The 12,067-nt window shown below is 47.9% G+C and overlaps 1 protein-coding gene across 1 annotated transcript; it reads left to right on the forward strand.

Annotated features, from left to right (window-relative positions):
- The first annotated feature begins 7,551 nt into the window (after nucleotides 1-7,551).
- Nucleotides 7,552-11,253, forward strand: LOC136465052 (uncharacterized). Its single transcript, XM_066463945.1, has 3 exons — nucleotides 7,552-8,131; nucleotides 9,411-9,641; nucleotides 11,246-11,253. The coding sequence occupies exons 1-3, from the start codon at nucleotides 7,552-7,554 to the stop codon at nucleotides 11,251-11,253; spliced, it is 819 nt and encodes a 272-aa protein (XP_066320042.1).
- The last annotated feature ends 814 nt before the right edge of the window (nucleotides 11,254-12,067 follow it).

Below are 12,067 nucleotides of genomic sequence, written 5' to 3' on the forward strand. Positions count from 1 at the left end.
AGTGTGATATCGACCGCCGTGCATCCATCCCATACTTTGTCCATGCATGCATGGTGGTCGATATGACAGCCGCTCGCACTGCTCGGTCGCGAGCCTCACATACATCAGGGCATAAACATAAACACACAGGTATTTAGATACTCATGCGGCATGCCAGGCTAGCCAACGGCTGACGACTGGGCGACGGGGGTGATTGGCGGCGTCCAGGTTGACGAAGACACGGACGTGCCCGTGTCGTCATTGCTGCCCGGCGGCAGCGTCGCGTCCACCGGGTGGACTTTGATCCATAGGTCCGCCCAGTCGGTGCGGACCTTGAGCATCGTCGGGTAATAAACAGGCCAGCCCACCACCTCTGACCAGGATTTCGTCTTCTGGGGGTCCACCATGTCTTTCCCAGTTATAATGTGTGATGAGTACTATCGGCAAATATACATGCTACATATGTAAGGGATCGAAGAAGAAGGGGAGGAAGAGGAAGAAGAAGAAGAACTGTTGGTCTGCTGCTGCAGTGTGGCTGCGATATTTTTTAGGTACGCAGCTAGCTAGGAATGCATAGCGTAGATCGCCCACACATCGGGATTGACACAACTTTTGCATACAAAATTGTTTGCCGTCCAGACATGCGCTCGCGTCCAATTCGTGAGATCAGAAGTTCTAAACAAGGAATCATTGGAATTTCCCATCTTCTTCAGCCCTGCTCCCAAAACAAAAGAGAAAGGAGACCGATCTTAACATCGGCGTTGGTTTTTCCAACGACTCTACACAATCGTAGTACTAACAGTTAGCTAGGAATGCTATTGGAGAGAGTTCATGCTTCTCTCCAATATACTACATTGTTCATGACGGCCTTGCTGGAGCTCATCAAGCTTTGATCAAATCCTTGGTTATACTCCGATCCAGTTCCTTGTTTACTGACGGAATCAAGAAGCTAGCAGCAGCAACGAGCGCCGCGTGCATGCAATTTATATTGCTTCTTTCTATAATATATGTTCCCAAAGGGCCAGTACAGTAAGTAGAATAACATCACCCTATTTTTTTTTGGTTGAAAAACTAATACCGCGATGGGTCACACGCGTGGGGAGCACGCGACCCGTCATCCACCTCGCGCTTGCCTCCTAGCGCTCTTGGGCGAGCTCCTCGATCCCTTGCTCTGTTGGAACTCGGTGGTCACCACCGGTTCCAACAATAGATTTTTTTATCGTGTTTAGCTTTTCTGACCATGGGTACCAGCTCAGATACCAATTGTTGGAACCGGTGGTAACCACCGAGTTCTCGATCTTCGAGCTGGCTTGCAGCCGGCCTGGCTCGTGACCACGGGCACTACTGGGGACGTCCTCTTTGCCGAGGGCTTCTGGGTTTGCCGAGGGCTAGATCTCGGGCACTCGGCAAAGGGGGTCATTGCCGAGGGGTCAGCCCCAGGAGCCCTCGTCAAAGCTTGGCCCTCGGCAAAGAAACGGCCCTTGGCAAAATAAATCTTTGCCGAGGGCCTAGCCCTCGGCAAATTGGCCCTCGGCAAATATGGCCGGATGGGTCACGGCGGCCACTAGCGTCAGTCTTTGCCGAGTGCCCGCCGTCAGGCACTCGGCAAATATTTTTTATTATTTTTTAAATATTCTTTGCCGAGGGCCATTGGCCAGGCCCTCGGCAAAGACCCCCTTTGCCGAGGGCCAGGCTAGGCCCTCGGCAAAGATTTTTTTTTGGTCCGTGGGCGGGGAATTTGGGCCGCTGGCCGATTTAGGGTTGGGCCCTTTGCCGAGGGCCCAGATCCAGGGCCCTCGGCAAAGATTTTTTATTTTTTTTTAAATATTCTTTGCCGAGGGCCATTGGCCAGGCCCTCGGCAAAGACCCCCTTTGCCGAGTGCCCGAGATCTCACATGCGTCTGACATCAACAGTGTTATGAGCGACTACCATCATCTTGTACCCGACGGTGTGGGCAACAAGACTTAGTAGCATGCGTACTCTCCCTCTCTCGCTTGTAAGGCCATCCCCTTCATCTATAAAAGGGGATGCACTCTCTCCCAACAGGGAGATCCCTCAGTTCACTTACATAGATTCACCCTCTATAGCTTTAGACACCCTAAAGGTACACAGAGCGCACACTCGAACACTTAGCACATAGTGGAGCTCCCATCACTCTCGGCCCTTCAGACCAGAGTCCGACCGGACCTCTTGTAGCGTCATGCCGATCTATAAGTTACACCACAGCAAACTTCGAGCACCTGGGCTCAGGAATAAAGCCACCGACCGACTCAAACTGGACGTAGGGCACATTGCCTGAACCAGTATGAACCCTATGTCATTGAGTGCTAGGCCACATCCGATCACAACATACGACAAAACTATAAGTATTTACGTGTTGTCACTTTCTGCACCGACACTTATGATTAGCACCGAGCTAACCCTCTACCAAATATCTCTCTACACTCTGTTGTAACCCCCCGATTTTGGGTGCTCTTGAGTATAAGGTTCATCAGCTGCTGGACGTAGGGCATCGATTGCCCCGAAGTAGGATAAACCGTTGCGTCCTCTCCGTGATTCTTGTGTTCTTGAGTCCACTCGAGCCACCGGAGACCCATACTCTAACACCGACTTGAACAACTTTACTTGTCGCGATTCCGACCCCACGACACTGCCCATGGATGTGTAGATCATAGGGATGCAGCAGCTTGCTTTGTCAATGGCTCATCGGTGCGGGTGGGGCAATGGCTCGATGGTGTCTCTGGACCGGCTGCCATGACCTTGAGTGCTCTACTGAGACTTAGGCCCCATGACCAATGTTGCAAATGGTGCTTGACCGCTTGTTCTTGATGTCGCTCCTGGTCCCTAAATCAAATAAAAAACTAGGATACTTTTATGCCTAGAACCAAATAGGCTAGTGGGATTATTCCATCTTAAAAACTAGAGATGAAATCATCCCATATAGGTGTCTCGAAACCAAACACATGCGTACGAACCATTACTGGATTAATGCTTATCGACTACTTCGAAATCACATAGGCCCGGTACGGCTTACCTAGAAACCGACTTGTTCGGCTTGTTTTTTCTGCCAAAACAATATTTTTCTCTCACGACAATTCAGCCAGAAACAAAGTTTTTCAGCCAGTTTCAGCCAAGATTCAGCAATCCGAACGGGGCCATATTGGGGAAACAAAGCACATGGATGTATTGTCTACGGCTCATTTGTTACATGAAATTTTTATATTAATGCAGAAATAGGAGAAATATAATAGTGTGGAGAGTCGCCCAACTTCTTGAATCCTCCATACCAGAGAGAGGAATGGCCCCCTTTAGCCAAAAACAATTAAAAAATTAAATTTATGACGACAAACAGTCAGAAAACTAGTGACAAGAAGATCCCACTCATAAGGGAAAGTGTTCTTTTCCTATGGGTTAGTTATCAGGAAATTTTTCCTGACAGTAGTTCGTAGCGGCTTAGTGTTGACCAATCAAGCCTAGTGCTAGATAAAAAGAGAGAGAGAAGAGAAGATGCACAGGCACTACCGGAAACACCTAAGTTTCCGAGTGTCCCCACCTTTGCCATGGGCAAGATTTCGGGCACTCGGCAAACATGGTGTTTGCCGAATGTGCCAAAGACGACACTCGGCAACAGCAAAACTCACGGCATAACATTTTACGCCGAGTGCCTACACTCGGCAAACAATAGACACACGGCAACTTTATGTCCGGGTAACACCGTCGACCTCCGTTATCATTTTGCCAAGTGTCACACGTTAATACACGGCAAACCCACCTATATGCCGAGTGTCAAAATACGACACTCGGCAAACCCACATATATACCGAGTGTTACCTTGCGACACTCGGCAAATTCTGTTATATGCCGAGTGTCAGCATCTGACACTCGGCAAACAAATTTTTTTTGATTTTGCCCCCCAAACTTTTTGTACTGTTGTCTTACAATACCTGTTGCTCTGTGTTGAAGTTTTGTACATTTCTGAGTTATTTTACTATATTTCGTCAATTTATTTTAGTCAAATGAATTTTCGGTAATTTTTTGGATTTGAACTGCAAGTGCTTCGAATATCCGAAAAAAGTGAATAAAAAATGATATTCTTGTCACTGAGTCTGTTTTGAGACCGTATCCAGGGCCAGACCAGAAATTTCGAACATTGTGTTGGCGAAACATGAGCAGAAACGCGAGGCGGAAATGTCTAAAAATTCTATAAAAAGCAAACGAAGTATGAAAATCACGAAATTCGTCGAGTTGTCATGATATCATACGTGGAGGCTATGGTAAAAAATTGAGAGTGTTTCGGCAAAGTTGACATGTACGCTGCTTACAAATCGGATCATCTCTGGAGAAGTTTCTGAGATTTGAGAAAGATCCGATAAGATGAGGAGACAATTTGAATGTCGATTTGGAGTTTCACTTCAAAATTTTTTGTATATACAATAGAGAACAAAGATCGCTTCTTGTGAATTTTTGGCAATTTTTCGGAGCCATTTCGTAATTTTAATTCTTTTGTCGCAATTATTGAATTTTAGATGCGTGATATACAAACACATGAAATAATAGTCCAATTTTTGTACAAGCTTGAAATATACATTTGTGAGTGCACCTAACAAAGTGTAATGCAAGTTCATTTCATGAAATTAGTGAAACATGAAATAGAGGAAAGTAATTAAGTAGAGGAAAGAAAAGGGCAGCATGAAATATAGAAATAAGTTTACCGAGTGCTGCATAGGTGGCACTCGGCAACAATGTAATAAACTTTTTTTAAAATTTCTTGTTAAGGGAGAACAGAGATTTTTTAAAATAGGGAAAACAGGAGGGCACTTTTTTAAAAAAATGTTTGCCGAGTACCCAATCGTCACGGCACTCGGCAAACTGATGGGATTTTTTTTTAAAAAAAACGTTGCCGAGGGTCGGATCGGGCCAACACTCGGCAAACAGGCCGCAAAATAGCTAGGCCGCTGGCCGGCTCTGGCCATTTCTCCATTCTATCCCCGCGCACGCGTGCGCCCTCCTCCGTGCGCACGGGCCGCCATCGTCAAACAGGCCGCCGTCGAGCTCCGTGCGCACGCGCTGCCGTCGACCTCCCTCCCCTCGCGTCGCCGTCGAGCTCCCCCCCCACGCGCCCTCCTCCCTCCCCACTCCATCGTGCTCCCCACGCCCGCCGCCGTCGAGCTCCCTCCCCACGCGCCGCCGACCGCACACCCTCCACCGCAACCCCTTCGCCGCCCCCTCCCTCCCCACTCCGCGGCCCCCTCCCTCCCCACCCCGCCCGCCTCCGCCGTCGACCTCCACCCCGCCCATCCGGTTTGCCACAGCCACCGGCTGGCCCACGCCCCTGTCCCCGCCGCGAAACCGAGCGCAAGCACGACCCCACCCGCCTGCCCCTGCGAGACCCTGCGCCACCTCGGTGCCCGCCCGCAGGGAGCCCCTTGCTCGACACCGGCAGCCCTGCGCTTCGCCTACCGCCCGCCGCCGGTGGCCCGCGAGGTGCGGCTGAAGCAACAAATTGCAGGTGCGATCTTAAAATCCCTCGCACAGTCAGTACTTCTATCTCATCACATCTCATATCTATGGAGAGGCCTGGACATCCTTTTATTGTACTACTGCTGTACTTGTGTTCTTCTTCTCTCTGCGTATCATACATGTATAGTAGAGCATATCCCACCATGGTCTCGATCGGTGGAGCGGCAGTGGCAGGAGTAGCCGAGTTAGATTAGATGGCAACTGAAGACTCCACGCTGCAGCGCTACGACCACGTCACCGCCGCCGCGCCGCTACGGGGCCGAGGCGCACGCGGCGCGCACCATGGCGCTGCAGGACTGCATCTCCGAGTAGGCAAGGGAGGGTGAAGGTCAGTCACGTTACCCCTGCAGTGCCCTACGAGCCGTCACCGCCGATGCGCGCGCCATGGTGCTGCTGGACAGCGTCTCTGGGGAGGCAATGGAGGGCGAAGGTCAGCCACGTTCCCCTTGGGTCGTCCATCTGCCGGTGACGATGCCGGGCGAAGGTCCTCGTGCGAGCAAGGATCGGTGCGCCCGAAGCCCACCACATGCTCGATGGAATGCCAGTTTGATGATTGTATCCCTTCTTTGTAGGCTGATTATAGTAAACTCAGTTCCAGGACTGCAGTCAAATGCATGTCATGTGGATGTTTCTTTTGAAATGGATAAGGTTTTTTTTCTTAGCAGAAAAGGATAAGCAGCTCATTGTCTGCAATGACCTTGTATTCAGTAAGTATTGCTATATTTGAAATCGAACAGAGAGGATGTTCTCAAACACATCATCTAGATGTTCCGTTTAGTGTAGAAATTCAAACAGTTGCATTGACAAGACCAAAACGTTGATGACTGAATGTTTGTATGCCAAAATAAAATAAACTGCATTCAAACAGGATGCAGCTAAGTCTTACAGAGTGCTATTAATTCAACCTGGAATTAAAATGATACAATTCAGAGAGAAGAAGACCTTGTATGATACTTTTGAAGGGTTAAAGGGATTGTTATTTGTTTTTTTACATGCAAATTTGCTTACTGATCAAGTGTAATTAATGGCTTTCTTAGTAACTTCGTCAATATGCATGTAGGTTTATACACGCCATGGTTTCCAATATCGGCCGAAATCTCCTGATATTTCCGATATATCCTCTTTATCCATAAGTGCCGATAAGAAAATATCTATCTTTTTCATACCAATTTTGTTTAAATTTATTTAAATTTACTTAAATTCAAATTAAATTTTATTTGAATTTGTTCTGATATTTCCGATATATCCTGTTTATCCTCTTTATCTGTGACCCCCGATAAATTTTAATTCTCGAAAATGAAAACCTTGATACACGCCTTTTAATCTCTGATGCGTGTATTGCTGCCCATAGCCTTTTGCAATAGATTTTACTCCATCACAAATTCACTGCTTCAGAAGTGTCTTTCTTACTGACCTCATGTATCCATTATCTTGTTTCTTTTTACTTTGTTTATGGTGATATAAAGGTAATTACTTACTCGTGTGAAATGACTTATTCTTTTAGGGAGGACTGAGGCTTCTGGCTGTTTGTTGGTGTTCCGTGGACCTTGTAGCGGTTGAGGCTTCTCCTGTTTGCGGGACAGCGAGGTGAGGCATAAAACACCCCTCTTTTCCGTATCATGCATGTTTGTAGAGCACGTAACCCGGTTAGGCGTCTCCTGTTCGAAAGAGATACGGTTGGAAATATGCAGCTCTTTGTATATCGATAACTGTATCTGTTTTGAATTGTCCATGTTTTTTGGACAGCCCTAGGATGCGTAGATGGGGTTAGTCTCCGTGGTCTACTCCGTTCCGAGGCAGAGTTTCGGCAGCATGTCCCTATTGTTCTCCGGATACACAATCTCCCTACTGGGACGTGTATTTGGAGAACAGCGGGGAGGTGCTGCCGAAATTCTGTCTCGGATCGGAGTAGACCATGGAGACTAACCCCAGCTACGCATCCTCGGGTGGGATTAGGACCTATCATGACCTATTAGATGGTAGGAACATCGTGTACATGCAATTGATTCTTAATGTCTCGCTAGTATATATATATATATATATGTCAGTGGATGTACACGGGCCGCCCAAGTCAGCGTGCTTTGACTAATGAATGGATTGAGAAGACGGAGGCTTTCATAGATAGAGCATTTGCCCTAGTTCCAGGAGCGTCAGCCATTTGGTGTCCGTGCAGTAGATGTGCAAATAGGCGTCGGCAACCAAAGGATGTCATGTCTACTCATCTTTGCAAGAATGGATTCACGGCAGATTATACTCGGTGGATCTACCACGGTGAAGCCGATCGGATGAGAGAGGAGGTCGTGAGAGCACGCGTCGAAGATTTCGATGCTGATGCCGGGGTAGGTGACTGGCTAAATGACTTTCACGAAGCACACGTAGGTGAAGAAGGTGGGGTGGAGGAGCCAGAGGCAACCGCAAAGGCGTATTATGACATGTTGTCTTTGGCACATAAACCCCTTCACGACCACACAAATGTATCTCAACTGGATGCCATTGGACGGGTAATGGCCTTAAAGGCTCAGTTTAGCATGAGTCGAGATTGTTACGATGCTACGTTGGCAGTTATTGGCAGCTTGCTTCCAGGAGCTCACATTATGCCAAAGAGCATGTACGAGTTGCAGAAACTCCTTCGTGCACTCAAGATGCCATATGAGCAGATACATGCTTGTCCGAAGGGGTGCGTCCTATTTAGGAAAGAACACGAGAAAGCAAAGTACTGTCCAAAGTGTCAATCCTCTAGGTACCTGGAGGTAGAGTCTGGTGATGGTCAGAAGAGGCAGCTTGAGATCCCCGTGAAGATCCTATGGTACCTTCCATTCTTACCGAGGATCCAACGGCTATACATGACCGAGGAAACCATGAAACAGATGACGTGGCACAAAAATGGCACTCGATATAGTCCTAAGAAGATGGTACATCCATCTGATGGTGAAGCATGGACCCACTTTGATGGGATTCATCGTGAGAAAGCTCTTGAGGCTCGTAATGTACGTGTTGCGCTGGCAACAGATGGGTTCAATCCTTATGGACTGATGGCTACCCCATACACTTGTTGGCCAATCTTCGTTATCCCCCTCAATCTCCCCCCCCGGTGTCGTGTTTCGACGATAGAATATATTCTTGTCATTGATAATTCCTGGACACCCGAGGAGTAAGATGGGTGTGTTCATGGAGCCTCTGATTGATGAGCTGGTCCATGCTTGGGAGGAAGGAGTGTTGACATATGACCGAGCTATGAAGAGGAACTTCAGAATGCATGTCTGGTACCACTACTCCCTACACGACTTCTTGGCGTATGGGATATTCTGCGCCTGGTGTGTTCACGGGAGGTTCCCATGCCCATTATGCAAGACAACTGTGGAGTTCATTTGGTTGAAGAAGGGTGGCAAGTATTCTTCGTTCGACAAGCATCGACAGTTCCTCCCCGTTGAGCATGCATTCAGATGAGACATCAAGAACTTTATGAAAGGAGTGGTAGTGACAGACCCCGCACCGTAAATCATGACTCGTGCCAAGGTTTGTGCCCAGATAGATGCTCTCGTCGTCAACCCACAAGGCGATGGTTTTGTGGGATATGGTTGTCAACATATGTGGACTCATAAGTCGGGCTTGGAGAGGCTCCCCTATTATGATGACCTCCTTCTTCCACATAACATTGATGTGATGCACACTGAAAAGAATGTGGCCGAGGCACTTTGGGGAACACTCATGGACACTAAAAAGTCAAAGGACAACGTTAAGGCTAGAGTGGACCTAGCAACGTTATGCGATAGACCAAAGCAAGAAATGAAGCCTCCTAGAGGCGGCAAGACATGGGGCATGCCTAAGGCCAATTTTGTCTTGACTAGGCCCCAAAGGAGGCAAGTACTTGAATGTATGCAAACGTTGATGTTCCCTGATGGGTATGCAGCGAATCTGAGGAGGGGAGTGAACTTATCTACTCTTCGAGTTAAAGGGATGAAGAGCCATGACTTCCACATATGGATTGAGCGGCTTCTTTCGGTGATGGTTCGTGGCTATGTCCCTGAGCTTGTCTGGCTAGTGCTGGCAGAGTTGAGCTATTTCTTCCATCAGCTTTGTGCCAAGGAGTTGTCTCAAAAAGTGGTTGAGGACTTGGAAAGAATGGCGCTGGTGCTTCTCTGTAAGTTGGAGAAGATATTTCCACCTGGCTTCTTTGTTCCGATGCAGCATTTGATCTTGCACCTCCCGTATGAGGCACGAATGGGGGCTCGTGCAGGGCCGTTGGTGCTATCCAATCGAGAGATGTCTAAAGGTTGTTCGAAGTAAATGTAAGAATAAAGGCAAATTGAGGCTTCCGTTGCAGAGGCATACATTCTGGAGGAGGTGTCAAACTTCACAACAAGTTACTATAGTGACAACCTTCCCAGCGTGCATAATCCACCCCCTCGCTACAATGCTGGTGAAAATGAATCGAACCTCAGCCATTTCCGAGGGCAGCTCGGAAGTGCAAGTGTTTGGAAACCCAAGACATTGAGACATGAACAGGGGCGCACTATCATGCACTATGTGTTGACCAACCTTCCCGAAGTGGAGCCATACATGCAGTAAGTTCACAACGAACTTGTTAAATATGCTGTCACTATTTGGTATCCAACTCTCTTGTTTCTCATTGTTATAGGGAATTTCTTGATCACTACTAGCATCTATCAAGGGAACCTACCCCGTAGGAATGTGATACCCTTCTTAAACAGGGTGTGGGAAATGGAATGCCCGATTTCATTTCTTGGTTCGCACAGAAGGTATTGTCCAACTTTGCTCGTACTTAGTTTGACATTACAAGTTGCTCGTACTTAGTTTAACGATATATCCTGCTTGAGCTTGCAGGGCCAAACTGATGAGTCTATGGATCCCGAGTTAGCACAGGTGTCCAGTGGCTTTCTGTATAGGGTCAGGCCATTTGCCGCTTATGACGTGAATGGATATCGCTTTCACACGACAGCACATGAGGAAAGTTGGCCCAATCGAAGAACCACAAATACCGGAGTTCTTACGCCCGGCATTGATGGGGCCGATTATTATGGGAGAATCGAAGAAATCTACGAAGTCAAATTTCGTGGTTCCAAACCCCTTAAGCCTGTCATATTCAAATGTCATTGGTTTGATCATGCAGTAACGAGACGGACCCCTAATCTTGGGTTGGTCAAAATTCATCAGGATTCTATCTATCTAGGGGAAGATGTCTATGTTGTTGCTCAACAGGCGACACAAGTTTATTATCTGCCATACGCGTGCCCAAACGACGACCGTCTTAAGGGTTGGTATATTGTGCAGAAGACATCGCCACATGGTAGACTACCTCTCTCAAATGATCAAGATTACAACTTAGACCCAAACACATAAGACGGGGAGTTCTATCAAGAGGAGGGGCTAGAAGGGAGTTTTGAGATAGACTTAACCGGTGCGATCGAAATGGAAGTAGATAATGAAAGGGTTGATGAAGAGGACGATGGAGATGAGGTGGAAAATGTGCAAGACTTAGAATTACTTGAGCGAGTGCGTATAGGCAATACCGATGATGACAACATTGGTCCTTTGGATAGTGTTGATTATTTCGACATGTGTGATAGTGATGATGAGAGTTATGATCCGGCTGATCCCGATCATGATGCCTATTTCTAATACAAGTAATACTATCATTTTCTAATTATGTTTCATTTATTTTGCATTTCTTTTTCAGGTTGTCCTGTTTATATGTGCTTATTAGTTTACTCTTTTTAATTGCAGGTGATTGACAAAAGATGGTGGGCGGTATGAGGTCCGTCGGGTCGTTTTACCGGAGCTCGGAGTCCGCTACAGCTGAGGAGGCTCCTGTAGCTGAGGAGCCGCCACAGAGGCGCAGGGGTCGGCCGAGAGGCCAGGGTCGGTAGGCGCGTGCAGCGACTCGGCCACCGTCGCCTGTTCCTCCCTCGCCTCAGGAGGAGGCGGAGGAGGAGCAGCACGAGCACGAGGAGCAGGCCGAGCAGGAGGAGGGCGAGCACGAGGACCATGACGCAAAGGAGGAGCCCTCGGCGGGGGATTCCTCTTCCTCTGCTTCGAAGATCTGGTAGCAAGGCCCTTCATGCCTCTCGGAATAGCCTATACCTTTCACGAAACGACCGGTGATTCGCCCTAATGTGCCAAGGTAAGTATCTTAAGATGTTATCGCTACTTCATTTGATATGTTTAACATGGCAAAATACAAACTAATATTTTTTCGTTAATCACTTGGACAGGGGATGGAAGGTTGTGGCTGCAGGTGATCACAAACGCCTTCCCAGTGGAATCCTGGGTCTTATGTGTAGGGAACACTTCCCCAGCCTGGTGGACTGGGCAGGAGGGGTGGAGCCGGCCTACACGTTTGAGCACTACGCATCTGCCCCCGATGCACGAGGTCGGGAAGGCAGGAAATTCGACAACAAGGCACAGCGAGTTGTGAAAGAGCTGTGGGTAAGCCTTCCCCGCACTATCTTTCTCAATACATCGCATTCCTATCACATCCTTGAAATAATGACTACATACATAATGTTTATATGCAGGATTTCTATAGATGTGACAAGGGATACGAGG

The sequence above is a fragment of the Miscanthus floridulus genome, chromosome 7 (genome assembly GCF_019320115.1).
Source record: "Miscanthus floridulus cultivar M001 chromosome 7, ASM1932011v1, whole genome shotgun sequence".
Lineage (NCBI taxonomy): Eukaryota > Viridiplantae > Streptophyta > Magnoliopsida > Poales > Poaceae > Miscanthus > Miscanthus floridulus.

What these genes read in the sequence shown, in the direction of transcription:
- LOC136465052 (XM_066463945.1), top strand. Translation starts at nt 7,552, where the DNA reads ATGTACACGGGCCGCCCAAGTCAGCGTGCTTTGACTAATGAATGGATT. An exon ending in CGAGTTGCAGAAACTCCTTC is followed by an intron (nt 8,132 to 9,410) that starts GTGCACTCAAGA and finishes ATGGGTATGCAG; the next exon opens with CGAATCTGAGGAGGGGAGTG.